Below are 18,436 nucleotides of genomic sequence, written 5' to 3'. Positions count from 1 at the left end.
CTCGAACGGCGCGAACGCATCCCGAGGCCGGCTCCTGCGCTTTGCAGGGGCATTACGGACTGCTCCATGGCGCTGGGAATGCACTACCTGCTCTGCCATTAGCTCCACCCTCAACTGGATTTAATGAATCTGAGAAAAATTATGAAGTACCATAAAGCCACAAGTATCATAAAAAGTATAATAAAATTGAGAAAAGCTATTAAGTTATAAATACAACCAATACATGCAACATCACTCAAATGGCAGAAACTAGCTATAAAATAAAGTCATTTTAAACCATCATTCTACAAGTTACCAAGTCTCTTAATTCACAAGTCACACGTCCCTTTATGGCATCCAATCCTATTGTCTGTATGGAGAGCTTTATAACATCCATCTTCCTGTACCAGTTAAACATACACGTGCCCTTATATATAATGTAGGACAAAGGACTTCAGTCAGTGTTTTGGTACCTCTTACAGCCTCCCGGTAAGTAGCTGTGCGGCTCTCCACTTCATCCCCATGTGATGGCTTATTTAACCAACTCCCTAAAATATCTGGCAAGTGCAGAAAACACTTCTGGAGTTATTGCACCAAGTGAGGATGCTGCAGGAAGGGGGAATGGGGAAAAAGAGGGGCTCCAGGCACTCCTTCAGCCGAAACCCCCAAACTGGGTGGTTTTACAGAAACCAGTGATGCTGTCTGCATCACGAGTCATGGTGCCGCAGCATTGGGCTCCAAATACTTCTCCTATTTAAGACCAAAATTATCCCGAATGTACCTAGTGTCCATTGAAAACAAATGACTCCCTTAAGAAGTTGCTTAGCAAGACTTGTATTCGTTTCTTAAATACATATATATCTATATAGCAACTGCAAAACCGAGGGTTTACAGTGCAGGTGTATTTCATTTTGCTCACTCAATTTAAAGATGAGGCTTTGCTTATCAACCTTCTAATCGCTGTGGAACAATTTGTTCTCTTTATTTACTCTAAAGGTCCTGTATATTATGAATATTCATTGAAATAATTAAACACCCTGTTCACAGCTTGTTGTGTTTACTGTTAGTCCAATAAAAACCAAACAGGTTAATGATGATCTTTAATATGGGAATTTAATATTATTTCACCTATATATCGGCTGAAAGTTTAGCTTCCCCTTTAAGCCTCATCAATTTACTGAAAATAAGTAACCACCATAAAAACAGGCTGCGGACTATAAGTCAGAGGTACATGCCTCTATATATTTGTCTTCTGTGCTTTTTTTGCTGAATTTCTCATTTCGATTTTGGCTACAGTATTAGAGAAAGAAAAACCAAGGGGCGATTCCCCCCCCCCCAAGAATTATTCACGTGATGGGGAGTTCAGTGCAGTTGGTCAGTCACGAGCGAGGTGGGTGGAACATGAGCACAGTGTGGACTGACAGTGGAAAAAGCCTCGTTATGGTCCGGCAGTCATTAGAAAAGTATATTTACTAAAGATTGTATCCTAGTGAGGAAGCCTCTTAAAGAAAAATGTGATTTGTGCCTCTGCTTTGCCGTAGGATGGAGAGGCCAGGGGAGCACCCCGGTCTCCCCTGGAAGATGCCACCGAAACCCACGCTGGTACTCGCTAATTAACCTACTCCCGTAGACCTAAGAGCTCCCTATTAGCTATTTAGAACAGGCTGTCAGAGCCGCACGGCGAGAATAGAAAGGACCAGCACAAATCAGGAGAGTTTATGAGGATAACTTACATTAATTTTATCCTTTATAGGCAATAAACCTTTGCTGGTTCATTACTGGCCACTGTTAAGTTTAAAGGAGTTTTTTAACACGTAGGGGAGGCGCAGCCCGTCCCCGCGGGTGCCGCTTGGCTTCGCTGCGTGCTGTCACCACGCAGGAGGAGAGGTGGGTTTTGGGGACAGGGAGGGGACATCGCTGACCCCACGCGAGGACTTTTTCCCCCAAACCGAGGTCCCTGATGGCGTTGTCCCCGCTGGCGGTGGCACGGGATGGGGTCTCCCATCAGAGCTTCGTTTGCTCAGTTTCTCGCATGCCCCAGCTCAGCACCCCTGAAGTTTGCTCTCTACTTTTGGAAAGGGTGCGCTGGCCGGATTAACCCTTTCCTTTCTGCTTGCAACAAGGCTTCAACCAGCACCAGCAGCCCAGGGATGCCGCTGCGGTGCCCCAACCCCAGTGACAGGGAATGGTCCCGTAATAAAAAAAGCAAACGCCGGGGCTTCCCATTCCTTTCCCCCCGCCCTGTGCTGAAGGTCTCTGACGGGAGGCAAGCAACGCCAGGCATAATCAGAAATGCATCTGTGAAGGACCAGGGCTGGGGTCAGTAACTGGCCCATCTCCTCCTTGGCACCAGGCACCGCCAGCTCGTTGCCATCACGCGGCGAAGACGAACCTCGCTTTATTCGCTGCTCACCTTGTTCGGCTTAAACAGCCAGTAAAAGCAAGTGCCATTAGGTCAGAAAGAAATTACAGAGCAAAATATCCGGCTGCAAGCAAAAACGATACTAAAAGGTTCAAAGCTGGAAAATAAAAAAGAGAGAGGGGGAGAAACCCGCACACACCACCACTGCCTTATCCATAGTTTCACGACGATTAAACAGCATCGACTTGGCTGGAGACTTTCCCTGGGTCTTGAACATTAGAGAAATATTATTCTCAGAATTACCTGAAGTTTTATTTAATGCAATAAAAGCTCATTTTCAATGAGAATTAGTCCTGAAATAGATGACTATTAAGAAATGCTGGATGATGTATAGCTCAGCCCTCTGAACTAATGAACTCCCAAATACCTAGCGGTGAAGTGCAGGGGAGGGGGCTGTGGGGGGTGTTTGGTGCCTTTCTGTCAGAGAAAGGTGGCTAACAGGACAAACAATTAAGAAAAAGTCTAATTTAGCACTGAAATTAACGGAGCTCTCAGGATTTATACCATCTAAACAGCTATTCCTCCACCAGAGCTTTATTATTTTCACAGACTGAGCCTAAGCAAAGTTCCTCCCTTTTCCAAAGTACTCAAAGGAGACAAGAAACTAAAACCAAACCAACAAACATCCCCCACCCCAGAAAAAACACAGAGCAAACCAGAGGTATTACCTCTCTTACAGGGTTTTACAAGGCATTTTCTATTATTAGAATTGTTAACATCATTTAATGAGCCATTATTCCCAGGGTCCCCTCCAGCCTTAACCAAAGGGGGCTACTGCTAATTTTAAGAAATTACATCAACTGTTTTTCAGTTTATTTCCTCCCAGTTCTTGGCACCTTTTAATAAAGTGAAGGAATTCAGGGCAAGCAAAGGAGAGCAGCTGGAGCTGGGGTCTCAGAGGTACCCCGATGTCCCTGGTAAAACCCCTCTTTGCAAGTCAAGAAGGGAAAAAGAAAAGGAGAAATCAGTAAAACAAAACGAGTAGCAAGGGGACCAGACCTTACCCCTGTATAGACAGCAGCAAACCTCTGGTTCCCTTCAGAATGCTCCAAGCTGAAGGTAGAAAACAAAATGACTCAAGGAGATGAGCTGCATTTCAGGCATTTATAATCTTCAGCCATCCTCACCTGAAACCTGGTTGGGGGAACTGAGGTTCTGGAGGAAAAGCTCCACCAGATTGGTAACGGGGAGCACCTGAGTGCTTCCTCCAAAGCTCTCACTGACGAATTAAGGGACAAGTTCATTGAGAAATCATTTGTTTCTCTGCAATTTTATTTAACTCTGCAGTATTTCTCAGCACAACCCCACCAGCAAGCAGCCAGGGCAGCTCTTTTAACTATTTTCCTTGAATATTCCTCCATATAAGAGGAATAATTAACCCCATTTCCAGCAGAAAGCAGTTAAAAAGAGGGGGAAGGGAGTCAGGCCCTGCCACGTGGAGCTGCACTTTTGGGTAGTTTGGCCCAGAATTGGCATGTTTGGCACTGGGACTGCCGGGAGCATCCCTTCCCGCCCCGGCTCTGAACCGCAGGGCCAAGCAGAAATTCAGAGATCCAAACTAGATGACATAAAGCAGAAAGAACCCAACCTAGGAAGGCAGCTCCTGTCCACTGGGTAAATGCCATATCTTCTGAGATTGTCCTTTTTAGCTGTCTATATAAATAAAAAGGCTCCCCCCTTGTCTCCATTTTTTTTCCGCCGAGCAGCCTGTGTTCATTGTAGCAGTAAATGGAGTTCTTTAAAAAGGTGTACGGGAGCTCGCAGTATTACGGCTGCGATGCTGACGGACACCATAGATCAGGCGGTAACACAATGCAGTGCGAATGCAGGGCCTGATCCTGCTCCTGCGCCCGCGGGGATGCGGAAAGCTCTGGGAACCCGCGACCCAAATGCGAGGGGTGGGTGAAGCCGCCCCGAGAGCCTCGGGGAGCCGCGGTGCCCGGAGCAGGACTCGGCTCCTGCCTTGGCAGCATCCTTGAGCTCCTTTACAATTAGGCACCAGCTTTTCCAAACGACCAGCCTGGTCCCCAGTTCCCGACGTGCGGCAGCATCCTCCAGCCGCTGCGGGTACCGGCCTGCCGCGCAGTCCTGCCCTTCGCTTTTTTGGGGGTTTCAACGAGGGTTTTTTTTTTTTTCCTGTTGCGGGTTTTCCTAGCCGTTTACGAGAAACCCGGTGATTCTGCATCCGACAGCGGCGGGGCGGGTGGGATGACGTGCGCCGTTAGCTGCTGGAGCGGGTGCCAGCTCCCCCCGAGCTCCGTGGCGAGGGCAGCCGTGGGCTGGATCCGGCCCCCGGCGCAGGAGAAACGACACCCGCTCAGACACGACAAATATCCCCGCAAGGCGCACGGCTCCCTGGAGCAGCTCGCAGCCTTAAATACTGCTGATAGACAACGAATAGCTCTGGGATAATATACTTATGTACAGCTGCGTACGGCTGTGAGATACACTGCAAGTGCTGGGGAAAAAAAAATTATCTTTTACCAAGAGACCGTCGTCGCGATTTAGGGACGTGGGGGACTGCGGAAGGGCAGGGGATGCTGCGACCGGCTAGCCAAAAACCATTCCGTGGGGCACACCTCCCCTGCAGCAACAGGGAGGGCATTTCCCCCAGCAAAAGAGTCTGAAAGTCTTTTTATTTGGCGTTTCGCTGGGCAGGTAGAGCTCTGCGCGCAGCACGGCTGCCCTGGAGGAGACGGAGATGTAGGGCCTGAACTCAGACACGGATAATCCGGGATGCGTTTGCTTCTTCAGCCCCTCGGCTGTGCAAAGATGAGCCGTGCAAAGTCCCAGCAGCAGAGCTGGCTGCGGTGGAAGCCCCGGGGCTTTCCTCCATCCCATCACGTTGGCTCACCTCTGCTTCGCATGAACCTCCTTGGATTCGCATCTTCTCCCCAGATAACCCGCCTGACCGCCCGCTGCTGCTCTCCATCACCCCTTTGCAGTTCTCCTGTCATTGCTGCTCTTGGCTCATCCCCCGGGTTCACTCAGGAGTTGAAGGCAAGACCCTGGTCCTCCGGCACGTCCCGAGAGCAAACGGGCAGGGACGTGCCGTCGGCAGCGGCATCGCAGCCAAACCCGCTGCTGAAAACCCAGAGCCCGGAGAAGCCCACCGGTGTCCGTGAAACAAAACGCAGCGACGGCTGTAAATGCGTCTGGGTGACAGGACGGTGTCCTCTTCGCCAGCTTCCCTCCCCTCTCTTGTTTCCACTCCCGCGAAACAAGACTCGAGGCTAAGCGGCGATTGCTGCTCAAAATAAATTAATAAGGAAAAGCGTGCTGCAAGGCGAAATTGGGAACGGGGTGACAGGTACAGGGGGAACCTCCGCCGGCAACAGCCTCCATGGGACACCCTGTCCCGATGCGGACGCGTGCAAGAAGGAACTAACCCTTGAGCGGCAAACCCGCGCCTGCGGCAGCCCGCATCCCTCGCAGCATCCCGCATCCCTCGCGGCATCCCGCATCCCTCGCAGCCTCCCGCATCCCTCGCGGCATCCCGCATCCCTCGCAGCCTCCCGCATCCCTCGCGGCATCCCGCATCCCTCGCAGCCTCCCGCATCCCTCGCGGCATCCCGCATCCCTCGCGGCATCCCGCATCCCTCGCAGCCTCCCGCATCCCTCGCAACATCCCGCATCCCTCGTGGCATCCCGCATCCCTTGCAACATCCCACATCCCTCGCGGCATCCCGCATCCCTCGCAGCCTCCCGCATCCCTCGCGGCATCCCGCATCCCTCGCAACATCCCGCATCCCTCGCGGCATCCCGCATCCCTCGCAGCCTCCCGCATCCCTCGCGGCATCCCGCATTCCTCACAGCATCCCTCGCGCAGCCGAACCGCCTCGTCCTCTCCCTCCAGTGCCGGGGGGGAGTTTGGCTGACCGGCCCTGCTCCCCCCCTTCCGTTCGGGTCTGCCGACATTTCCCACCACCTTCTCTGGCTGCAAAGGGAGAAACCGCCCCCGTTATTTCCAAACTCTACGACGATGCCAGGTGTTTATTTACTTAAGGGAGTTCCCATTTGGGGAACTAAAATGGAGGCGCAGGGACGAGGCTGCAGGGTGGCTGTGGGTGCCCTGGGACGCGCTGCCGTCCTCAGGCATCGCCCAGCCGCGTTGTAAGGAAATTATCGCACGCGAGACTTGGCCTTGGGAAAGCAGAGATTTTGCAAATTATGTTGAGATTTGTTTAAAGCGCACCTTGTAAAATCACACACGTTACGGTAAAACAATCTGGAATATACTACTACCATTAATGCATTCTTTTATATGACAAATAATAACGTGTATTTATAAACATCTGTTGCTGCACAAATAAAAATAGTTCTAAAAAAAAGAAATCTGATATAAAATAAAATGACTTTTTAACTTTAGAAATTCAGTAGCAATCATGAGAAACAATCCATTTCAGACAGTAACACAAGTTTCTTTTTTTAAACACCAGCCAAGCACCCAACCAACCGATGAGCAGGAGCCAAAAAGAAGATCCTTAAAAATGACATGCAGAAGGGGAGGGGGTGCCTCAGAATTTCTCTCTGCAATCTTGAGAGCTGAGCAGAGAGGAGCAAACAGCCTGAGCTGGAGATACAATTATCCTGGGTCCCCTTCCCGGGGACCGTTCCCGGCTCAGGTGTTTCCTTTAGGATACCAGAAGCCGCTCATTTTCAAACCCGCTGGTTTAAGAAAGGAAGAGAAGAATCCCTTGTATTTCTGAGAGCCCAGCTAATGTATATACATACATATATATTTTCATATATATAGAGCTTCAAGAGGCATAACAAATTACTATAATTAGGGTTCCTCTTCTACCTCTCCACGCCGGCTAAATAACGCTATTACACGGAATCACGGCTGCAGCGTTTCCGATGGCCTCGGCCGCAATGCACATTACATACGTCGGGGTCCGCGGGCTCGGCGCGGTGCTTTGCGTGGTGCTGGGCGCAGGGGGGGTCCCGTCTGCACCCAGCCGATGGGGACACCCGGCCACCATCCCGCGGTCCCGAAGGAGAGCGGCCCGGCCCAAACCGTTAGGACTTTAGCCGCTTCCAAGTATCCGAAGGCAAAAAGTTGAGGAGTGGATGTGACATTTTTCTCACCCACCTCCGCTTGGGTGCCGGGCTGGGCAGCGGGAGGGACGGCGGCAGCGTCTATCACCCATCCCCAAAACAGACCCTCCATAACTAACGGAGGAATGACCAAAAAAGAGGTGATTTTTTTTTTTTTTTTCCCCATTTTCTCAGCGCTCTGCCATGCTCCAGCAATTTCTCAGGACAGCCCCGTTCTATGTGCGTCTCTCACAGGAGGGATGTGCCGTCTCCCGCGGCCACAGAGGAGATGGGCAGAGCTGGACTGGGATGGGAATTTCCAAACCCAGCCTGTGTCCCGCACCCCGGGGGGACCGGCCCGGCCCCGGCAGCTCTCACCCAACATCCCACGGCTGTTGCAGCCCTTCACCGAGGACGCGCTGAGCCCTTACCCGCTCGTTACACACCACCCCGCAACCGCCTCGCGGCGGGAAAAAGCGAAGCGGGTTTCTTGGCGCGCTCCCCGGTTAACTTTTGCAGGCGCCCGACCTCGACGCTTGGGGTTTCCCCTCCTGCTGTCCATCATTTTGTCCTTCTGGAAGATTGCAGGGCCCCCAGGGCTCCCCCGTGGGTGCCGGGTGGGTGCCCACGAGTGCCCATGCCTAATATCAGAGCTCCACCTAGTGCTGCGCAGCCCCTCCCGCCGCCAGCCCGGCCTGCCAAGGCGAGGGGGAAGGGGGGGGGAAAAAGGGAAAAAAAAAAAAAAAAAAAAATTAAAACATATTAAAGGTGTTAATAAGCGACTTATTTAAACGGAGTATCACATATTGAACATTAATCACCTTGCAGTAAAAGTGTAATTAAGGAGTCACTCTGCCTTCTGGGGAAGGCTCGCTTGGAAGCCGAGAGAAAATGGTCTCTTTATTAACACAAATTATTTTATTTGGCTAAAGGTAATAATTCTAAGTGAGGTCAACGGGACTCGTGCACACGCGAGCGGCGCCGGGTCCCGGCCAGCGTTTCCATGGCGACTGAGCCAAGTTCATCCTCCGTGGTAATGGCTTTGCTCTCCCACCACGGCTCGGGATTGTTTCTTGGGGAAAAAAAAAAAAAACCAGCCTTCGATCTGTCAGCGGCATCTCCTCACCGCACCCCGCTGGGGACCGTGCGGGAGAAACCCCCTGGGCCTTTCCAGGTGTATTTTGCAGAAGTGCCATGTTTAAAGGGTGGCGGCACCGTTCCCCCCCCAGCCGCTCGGTGCCGGGGGCTTGTGGCACGCCGCCCGCCAAACGTTCTCCGTGTGGGAATGGCGTTCAATAAGCAGGACCAGCACACGATATTGTTTTTCATATTTTCTAGTGCAGCTACAGCCCGGGACGGTTGTAGGATCACGTCCATCCCAGTCCCGCACGGCCGAGCCGTGGGAATTTTCCCCCACCGCCTTCCCGCGGGAGAGCGAGGGCTTTAGGGGGGCTGCAGCTTCCCCGGTGAACTCCAACAAACTGCAAACCCAGAAGGAAAGCCGTGCCCGGGACGTGCCCCCAGATGTTTTCCAGGTAGAAACACATTTTCCTCCCCATTTTAGCGTGGCTCTAGCGAACGCATTTGGTGTCCTAATGGGCACCAAGTGTGGCGAGTCATTTACCCGCGAGGATTTCCAGGCTCTTACAGCGTTGAGTGTCCCTTATGAGTAGGGAACAGCATATTTAAAAATATATCTAATTTCATAAAATCAAACTCTAATAAACATCCTAGTAAAAATCAGGGAGGGTTTGGGCTGTAAAACCCCATTTTCCCAAGCACATTCCTACGCTCGGAGAACTCATGTGTTATTCTGTCTCCCGCAGATTATTGTCTGAACACAGCGGTGATTTATCTGTCTCCCATGTCATGTCATCCGTTTATGTACAGTATTATATGTAGAGTACGGCATTAACATTTTACTATTATTCTTACCTTTCAATGCAAAAAGATAAGAGTGTAAATCTGGGAGACAAGGGATGTGTCAACAGAGCTGAGCCAGCGCTCCCGGGCGCGGGCACTCGTCCTCCTCCCTCAGTGCGCCGACGCTCGGCTTACTGGGAGACCTTCCCCAGCCCAGTGACCGCACTGGGGACATCGCCATCGCTGAAATGAGGCCTCATCCGGCACCCACCGCAGCACCCAGCGATGGGTGCGCTGGCGATTCCCCCCCCCCCCCCGTAAAACAAACCCCCTTAACGCCAACATCCCTCTTCAGCACAAAGCATCCTCCCGCGAGGCTGCAAACATAAACCACCTCCCTGCCACGCCAGACGGAGCAACAAACAGCCTGTTCACAACTTACGGCCGGGCCCGCGTAACTTATTAACACCTAGTCAAGATTAATCAAGCAGGGAAAGCTAAAGCAGGTCCCTAATTAGTTGCTGATGATAACTATATTTGTCATCCTCTCCCAATTAGTCTACTGTACATTTTGGAGTTTAATTGCACCTTGTTCTTCATTTAAATGTCATCATGTGCATATATTCTCCTCATTCTTTAGTAAATTTGAGAAAAATTTGACATTAAATATAGATTATCTTTGGATTTTCATAATTAACACAACTGAACTGTCTTCGGCCTAAATACATCTCCTTATGCTATAAATCTGGCCGCTCTCTTGGAAGCGGGTATTTCCAGGGGCACCGTGGATGTGGGTTTGCATCCCCCTGGCACCAGTGACACTGGGGCCACGCGTAGGTGGCACTGGTGGCTGTGGTCAAGACGTGGCCTCAGGGTCCCCCACAGAAGTGAAAGGATGGGCAATCCTTGGGTTTTCTCTCTTTTGGATTTTTTTTTTTTTTTCCTTAATTTTCATAGCCGATAACATCTTTAGGAGTCCGATTTGCGAACGGTGGGTCAGGTTATTCCCAGGGAGACGGTGGAGGTGAGGGGACCGGTTCACCTCCCTCCATCCCGCTGCCAAACCTGCCCCAGGGAGGGCAGCCCCGCTCAGCCCTCCCGTCCCGCGTCACCCTTAGGACGAGACACGTCGGCCGCTCTACGCGGGTCTCACGCGGTTCCCGCGGATCCAGATTAGAGGATATTCAATATATTGATGCACAAGAGAAAGCTCTGGCCGAGTGACCCGCGCCTCCGCATCCCGCTGCCCTTAACGCTTCAGCCGCTGCCCAGAGCTCACCGGCAGGACCCTGTACCTCCAGCCTCCCCTGGACCCAGCAAAGCCGTCACCGGGGCTGGGGACGTCCAGCCACGTCCCCCACCTGCGCCCCGCGCCTCTTTGCTGACCCGGCGTATCAGCCCGGGCTCCCCGCACGCCGCGGCAGCTCGGAGGGAGCGAGACCCGGGCAATAAGCCGACGGTGAGCGATTCCCCGCCATCACCGCAGAATTCAAAGCCCCGTGTGAGCGCGGAGCATCTCTCCTGCCATAACCAACACGTGCCGGACCCCGCCGTGTCCCCGCTCCGAGCCCCCAGCCCGGCCAGGGCCAGACCTGTGCCGAGCTGCCGTTGCAAGGGAACGAAACCAAAGCGCTGGCCCAACGCGGCCAGGGCAAGGGCGCCATGGGACGAGCCGGGATCGGGGGCTGCCGACGCGCTGGCCCCCGCGTCCCGCAGGGTCTCGCTCTTGCCGGGCTCCCCCCTCCCCGAGCGATGCCGGCATACTGGGACACAGCCATCCGCCGGGAACAGGCACGCGGGAGCTGCTCCGCAGCCGACCCTCTATTCACGCTGATCGGTGGAAGAGGCTGGGACCAGCGCGAGCCCCCCGCCACCCACCCCAGGACCCCCCCCCCGTGCCCGCCGGGGCAGCCGGGCACAGCCCGTGGGGCACCCACTGCCGCCTCCTGAGCACCCGGCGAGCCGGAGGGGGATGCTGGTGGCCGGCACCTCTGCCCACAGCCCTTACCACAGCGATGCTGGCACTGAAAACAACCCTCAGGCTTACAAAAAAAAGAAGAGGAGGGGAAGGGGAAAAGCAAGGAAGAGAGCTGTACGGTCCTACCTGTCCCTTAGGAAGAGGCTCAGTGCACAGATCATCCCTACTCCCTATTAAGAGAAAAAAAAACAAACAAAAAACCACGCCGGTCTATGCATTTCCCAACTGCTCCGGGGCTCGGCGTGTCCAGTACGGGGACTGCAGCTGCTCGCATCCCTGGGAGGAGGCTGCTGCCGCCTGAGAGGACAGGGGAAGGAGAGGAGAAAGGAAAAGTGGGAAAAAAAATTAAAAAAAAAAATAAAATCAAGGAGTAGTCAAAAAGTGTATTAGAAGCAAATTTGGAAAGAAATCAATGGCATGTAATTAGCTTTGATTTTTCTTCACGTTTTGTTTGGCTGGGGGTTATGTATAGACTCCCTATATGAGCGGAGCGGAGAGATTAAAGCACGGAGAACAGGTGCCAGATCACGAGCCGGTGGCCACCAAAGCATGACAGCTCCATCACCGCTGTCAGGAGGCACGGCAGAATAAACATATAAATAAATAAAGGGGAAATCATGCAGGGAGGAGACGGGCATTTGCTTATTTACTATTTTAGCTGCCGTTCCCCCTACCCGCGCACACAAACCATCCTCTCAGCCGGACAGGGGCCGTGCGGGGAACGGGGCCGTGCCCAACGCCCGCCCGTCGCCCCAGCCCCGCTCTCCCCCCGCCCCGGGTGCCGTGGGGGACCGGGACGAGTCCTGCCCGGTGCGGAGGGTCACACACAACGATAGCGATGTCCCTAAAACCATGTGAAGGGAATCCCGTGTCCCCACTGGCAGGGATGCTCCTACACACGCACATCGCCCCAAAACCTTCGCCGTCCTGCTCCGGACACCGGTGCAAGCCTGACACGGATGGTCACGAGGAAAAGAGAGGAGAGGCGACATGTGCCAACTCGTCCCGTCTCCAGCCAGCATTGAAACACACCTTTAAACCCGCCGTTGTTTCTGTCTGAGGTTTTTAGTTGTCCTCCTCTAAAGGGGAGCGATCCGTACGGTGCTTGGCAAGCGAAGCCGCACGCGGGGATGCCGGCACACGTCGCTATTCCTTGGGTAAACACAGGCAAACACGAGGCTGAAAACGTGCCTCCCGCACACCACGGTGCGATGCGAGAAACCCAGCCCGACAGTGAACCTCAGCCCTCCCCACACCCAGCAGCACGGAGAAAAAGCTGTTTTTCTCTTTTTTGCTAAACCCGCTTCCTAAGAAGCCTTTCCACAGCCGGAAAGTCCAACTCCACATGGCAGCGTTTTCCAGCCAAAACTTGGGAAACAGGCAGAGGCTGTAGGGAAAGAGGGGCCTGGAGGGCTCCGGTGGGAGCACGTGTGCGGCCACATACGTACACACACGCAGGGGCTTGGACGCGTTACACGCATGTGTGTGTATATATAAATGCATGTGTGTATACACACACATATATATAAATATATATATTCCCCCTGCACAGCTTTCAGGGTTGAGTTGCCAACCGTGGCTCCTCACCCTCTGAAGTTGTGAGCTATTTTTTTTTTTACCCTTTAACCTTGAAAATTAACCTAAAACACAGGGTGCTGTACACATGACTTACTCAAATAAATTGCATCCTTAATTATGAACACCCTCCGCTCCTCTGTGCTCCAGGCCACGCCGCCCCAGCGGACACCCCCCTCCTGATGAGTGGTTATTGAACACGCGAACAACAATCAACACTAATTAAATACTCAGCTGTTGAGAGGAGACAATGTTTATCAAAAAATGCAAGAGGAGGGGAGCGCATCTTCTGTTTTCTATAATTAGTTAGCAATATTCCCCAGGCGGTCTTGGAAATCGAACTCGGGTTTGTTCACATCTGTTTGGCACAGCAGACAAAGGCCACCGTGGCCCCGTGCCCCCCCCTCCCCGTCCCCACCTCCGGACTTACACCCCAGTAAAGCAGACCACCGCAGCATCCCCGGCCAGTGGAGGAAGGCCACCCGCCCTCCTCCTCCTCCCTCTGCGGCCGTCGCCGATGGGAATTCGGGCTTCAAGGGGGAACGAGCTGCTGGAACGGCTCTTGGCCGCAGAGATCCCATCCCGGGCAATCACGGTGGCTCGGGCAGGTGGAGACATCCCAGCACCGCGGGGTCCCCGTCCCCCACGACCGACCCCGCAAGCACGGGGGCTGCCGGGGGCTCGGAGCGGAGGGAAAGGGAAGGGTGAGGGCACAAGGTGTCTACACCTCCCCTCGCACCCCGTTAAAACGGAACCCCTCATCGGCAGGAAAAAAGATGTGAATGCAATTTTATACCTTTTTAATTCTTTAATTCTTTAGGAGTTTTCAGCCAGGGAAGGGGCAGGACGAGGCCATTAATTTCCCTCTGTCTCACGTTATTACCGGCTTAAAGATCTACTCAGCAGCAGAGGACAAGAGTTAAAATTTCCCTGAAGGAGGGGAAATAAGGCGATTAGTGATCGCCAGGGTTTGAATACTGAAGCCTGGGACAGCTCCAGATAAGAAAGCGCTGGTTTCATAGTTGGTCCATGAATGAAGAACAACAGGAACAAAAAAAACCTCTCCGTCATACTCTACGCTCTGATATTTATCCAAGGGCTGCTGAACAGTCCCCGTCCTGCAGACCCACACTAATGTTACCCGCCTTCCTACACACTGCTGATAGCACAGGCGAGTGAAACCGGGTTTGCTAAAAAAAACCAACCTCGGGCAATGTTCTGACGTTCCTACGCCGGCAGGCGCGGTGCTGCGAGCCCCTTGCGTACGCCCCTATAGAAACCGCCAGACCTATCCAAGACGCTCGCTGCTATCACCCGTAGGCATCCCCCTGCACGCAACACTCCTACGCTACGCAGCCGGACGGACGCGAGTGCCCTTCTGAAGTCTATTCCACTACATCAACAGTTCGTCTTTCCAAATACTGTACGTAATTCAATATTAACGAATATTCTCCGTGCAGCGCGGTCCCCAGCCCGACCCCGCGGCGAGGCGGGGCAGCCGCATCCCCCCCGTGCCGGGAGGATGCTCGGGTGATGCTCGGCTGCCGGTCCAGCGGGATTACGAGCCCTGGGGACGCCCCCCGCCGCGGCCCCCTCCCGCTCCCCTCCAGCAGCCGTTGCTTCCCAGCCTCGGCCCCGCTCGTCGCTTCGATCCGTCAATACTGGGCGCAGTCGCTGGGAAGGGCAGGCACAGCCCCGGCCCCGATCGATAGGCAGCAGCCGCCGGCCCCGTGGGTGCTGCACTTGTTGAGCGAGGCTGCGGTGGGAAAAAAAAAAAAAAAAAAAAATAGAAACCGCGTTTAATACATTCCTCCTCCGTACAAAGCCAAACCTAAGCGTGTAGGAGCAAGCAGCGGGGCAGCAACATCTTTTAGTGTCTTGCAGAGGCTGAATAATGGCAGCGACGGCGAGTGCTGGGAGCCGGGGAGGAGCGGCACCTCGGGACGCGAGCCCGTTCTGCAGCACGTCCGTATCACCGCTCTTGGGCTTCATCCATTGCACCTGACACGGCTAACGACATACAAGCTTTGGTAGTAAAATACACCGGAAAAAATAGATTATACTTCCACACAGCTCAGTGGTACTGCTGGGCCCCCGGGTCCTGCGCACGTGCGGGTGACGAGGGCTTCTCCCCGCTTTTTGTCCCCTCTTGCCCTAATCACCAAGAGGGAAAGCTCGTTGGGGATCAGCACGTGGCTTCTCATGGCAAGTTTGGAGGTTACAACAAACAGCAAATGATACTTTCACGGTACTTTCCATCCCAGGGATCTCAAGCCACTTCTATTAAGACCAGGAATTAATCCGTACTGCCTCCCTACCTACAAGACCAGGGAGGACCGGTACCCTCCGTGCACAGACAGGACCGCGCCGCGGGTGGGGAAGGGGGCTGGCGCCGGTGCTGTGAGCCGGGACGGGACGGGATGCTGGCAGAGCAGAAGCTGCCGCCGCTGCGGATGCGCTTTCCAACTGGCTCAGCTCGTGGCTTCAGCGCTACGGGCTTATATAACCAGACGCCAAAATCAGTACATTGCCCTTACACTCCACTGCGATCTACCCTAAATACCTACAATATTTCTGGTAGTAAACAATCTCTAAGACTCATTTCTTAGAGCAGTAGCAGATGGTCAAGAGCATTTCCTGAAATTGAATATTATAATGAATTTAGGATCAAAAAAATTTACATAATAATCTGTTTTAGATTCTGATAGTGAAGAAACCTACACAGAAACTGCTTCTTTTCAGCTATTTGAATTAAAGTATAAATCTTCAAGTACTTTAATTATAAACAAACTCTTGCTATTCCAGATCCATGAAAGAAATTGAAAAATTAACTACCCACTGAAGCTCAAGGCCACATGTCAGGCTTAATTCATCGGCGGGTTTACCTCTTGTGACCCAGCGGCTGGGCTCACCCAACAGCAGCTGGAGCAGGATGCTCGGGAGCCGCGCGGCCGCACTCGGCCCGGGTCTTGCCTGTTGCGTCTGGTTTGACTTGAGATTTGGCTGATCCTGTCGAGTCCCCATCAAACCGCACGGCCAGCACGATCCCGCAACATCTCGGCTCGGATTGGAAATCTGCAGAGCTCCCCAGGGAAGGCAAGAGCTCTCAGACCGCGCCAGCGTTATGGCCTTTGAGCTCTTGGCTACGGGGTGTACCCAGGTTGGGACCCACAGCTGGGGATGGGGATGGAGGTGATGGGGATGGAGGTGATGGGGATGGAGGTGATGGGGATGGAGGTGATGGGGATGGAGGTGATGGGGATGGAGATGGGGATGGAGTGACATGAGAGGGGAAGGACGGGATGAGATGGCACAGGTGGGATGGCACAGGATAGGATAAATGGGATGGGATGAGACAGGATGGGACACGACCATGCCGACCCAGCCGTGCACAGATCCTGGTGAAGGAAGGTCCTCCAGAACAGGCACAGAGCCCCGGTCACACACAGTCGCTGGGAACCGCGTCCCACCGTGCCTCCCCCTCGGTGTGCCCACGGGACCCGGGGTGAGACACAAGCGCCATCGGGTCCTCGGCTGGAGATGCTGACGGACGTCCCTGGAAGCAGGAGGGCATCCGAAGAAGCAGCAAATACAGCAGCAATGGCCAGATTCCTTAAAAACAGTCCCAATTTCCATGAAAATAACAGAAAAGCATCCTGTCCAAAGCCAGCTCTCCTCCCCAGGGCCAGAGGAGCGAGCTCAGAGCCCGTCGGAACGACCCGTGTCGGGCTGCGACGAACCTGCCGCAGGGGCTGCCCGCGGTCGGGGCTCCGGCAGAGACGTCGCCGTCCTCCCACGGCTGCTGGACCACGGAAAAATTTCACTTCCCACTCTCATGCCGGGAGATGCAGAGGGCCTTCCCTTTTAGAAAAGCAAATATTTAGCCTAGATAAAAAAACCCCAAGAGCGTTTTCCCCAGGTAATACTAGTAACTAAAATAATCACATTCACTTTGCTGGTTTAATTTTATATTTCCATTTCTACCTTATCTTTTTTCTGCAAGCATCATTAAACCACACCATAACAAAAATACATGAACTGTTATTCTTTCAAGAGAAGCCATAAACCACCTCAAAGCTTTTCAAGTTTATTCTTATCTCGTACATCTTCCTCTGGTTCTTTTTTTTTTTTTTTTCCTTCATGCATTTCAGAAAGGTAGTTTTCCCTAATGTTAAGAATAGTTGCATTGAAAATGAGATGCTGCCTCTGAAAAGCCCCTCTGGAGGATTAAATAAGTAAAATATAGCCAGAAAATAAACTGGAACCTCATTCAAATAATTTTACAGGAAGAAATCCTACTTTACAATAGGTTTTCAATATCACTTAGAAAATTCTTAGAGTCATATATATATGTTCTTAATTCAGGACCTTCCATTAAAAAAGACATTACAGAGGGAACTGAAAGGCCATTTAGTACCCTTGTTTATATAAAAATGCATATTAGGCACAGATGCAATCTCCAGCAAAAGACTTGTGATATAGTTTGAATAAGCTCCGCTTTGCTGAAAGGTGCTAATGAGGGTTGGCAAAGCTGCGAAGGCGCCACCAGACACCACCACCTCATTTATTCTGCCGGGTAAGGCGGACCCTCGCGCATCGCTCTTGCATCTCCCTCGCTTTTAACTATTCTCCCTCTCGCCGATTCCCCCGCGGTGCTGCTGGGGAGCGGGGGGTTTGCCCGGGCTCCGCTCGAGACGGTTTTACGGCACCGACTTGCTCCATCCTCAGCGGACAGGGATGGGGCCGTGCAAGCGCCTTGGTCCCGGGTTGCAAACCTGCCCGATTCCTCCCAGCTGCCGCTCACGGGATGGAGCTTGTGTGCCAGGAACGATCCCAAATGGAAAAGGAGTATCTCTCCTTGCTGTAACTCTGTGTCACATATATTTCCTGTACGACACTATCCCATACCTCGATATAAGCGTGAACGAAGAGACTTGGCTGCAGCACTGGTGGGACAACATCCATCCTGCGTCGCCTGCAGCGTCGCTCCAGCATCCGCTACTTGTTCTCACCGCGGGACCCCCATCGCTCCCATCCCCACCTCCAGCTCCCCCCGTCCCACCCCCACGCCGGTACCCGACCGCCCGAGCCCTCGCTGCAGAGCCAGGAGAAGGGATATTTCCCAAAGCACCGGCACCTGAGGGAAGGTGAGGTGACGGCGAGGGGTTCCCGCGGGACCGGGTCCGTGCCGGTGTGCCCAGCCAAGTCTGCAAACAGGGGTGTCAGCCTACAGCACCCCGACCCCGGGGAGGCTCAAAAGTACGAAGGGAAAGGCACATCTGCAGCAACAGCTTTCAAAATGGGAAGAGCGATTGCAGTTTTGGGTGATGGAAAGAAGAGAGGAGGGAAAGCATCATTTTACTATTCATTGCCTCCTGCAGGAGAAGCAGGCAACGCTTGCCCCCACAATTAATTAAACATTGGAAGGGTGCTAATGATTTGTGTAGGCATGGAGGCTTCGACCTGAGGCTCTCCGAGCCCTGAGCAGCGCTGGTCACCCCAAACTGCTCCACAGGGCTGATCCTGTGTCCCCTCTGCCCGCTTGGTCTTTTTTCTAACTGCCCGGACAATTTGGCGCT

At 53.1% G+C, this 18,436-nt stretch overlaps 1 protein-coding gene and 1 long non-coding RNA gene across 4 annotated transcripts in view; both read right to left on the bottom strand.

Moving 5' to 3' along the window:
- LOC115347693 overlaps positions 1 to 11,707 on the bottom strand; it is a 27,522-nt gene extending 15,815 nt beyond the window's left edge. Inside the window, exon 1 of the long non-coding RNA XR_003925574.1 lies at positions 11,409 to 11,707. This is a non-coding gene — a long non-coding RNA (uncharacterized LOC115347693). The remainder of the gene's footprint in view (positions 1 to 11,408) is intronic.
- A 1,602-nt stretch (positions 11,708 to 13,309) lies between these two features.
- LOC115347798 lies at positions 13,310 to 18,134 on the bottom strand. Of its 3 annotated transcripts, none has more exons than XR_003925611.1 (3): positions 17,995 to 18,134; positions 15,743 to 16,718; positions 13,310 to 14,613 (listed from the first exon to the last, which is right to left on the bottom strand). XR_003925611.1 is itself a non-coding variant. In XM_030029500.1 (3 exons), the coding sequence occupies exons 2-3, from the start codon at positions 16,491 to 16,493 to the stop codon at positions 14,256 to 14,258; spliced, it is 1,155 nt and encodes a 384-aa protein (XP_029885360.1). In that variant the 5' UTR covers positions 16,494 to 16,718; positions 17,275 to 17,861; the 3' UTR covers positions 13,310 to 14,255. The 3 variants fall into 3 exon arrangements, 1 of the variants encoding a protein (XP_029885360.1); XR_003925610.1 differs by having other exon boundaries at positions 13,310 to 16,413; positions 16,598 to 16,718; XM_030029500.1 differs by lacking the exon at positions 17,995 to 18,134 and adding an exon at positions 17,275 to 17,861 and having other exon boundaries at positions 15,697 to 16,718.
- Between the last annotated feature and the right edge of the window lie 302 nt (positions 18,135 to 18,436).

The sequence above is a fragment of the Aquila chrysaetos genome, chromosome 10, assembly GCF_900496995.4.
Source record: "Aquila chrysaetos chrysaetos chromosome 10, bAquChr1.4, whole genome shotgun sequence".
Lineage (NCBI taxonomy): Eukaryota > Metazoa > Chordata > Aves > Accipitriformes > Accipitridae > Aquila > Aquila chrysaetos.
The sequence above is the reverse complement of the archived record's forward strand: the minus strand, read 5'-3'. Positions and strand labels throughout refer to the sequence as shown.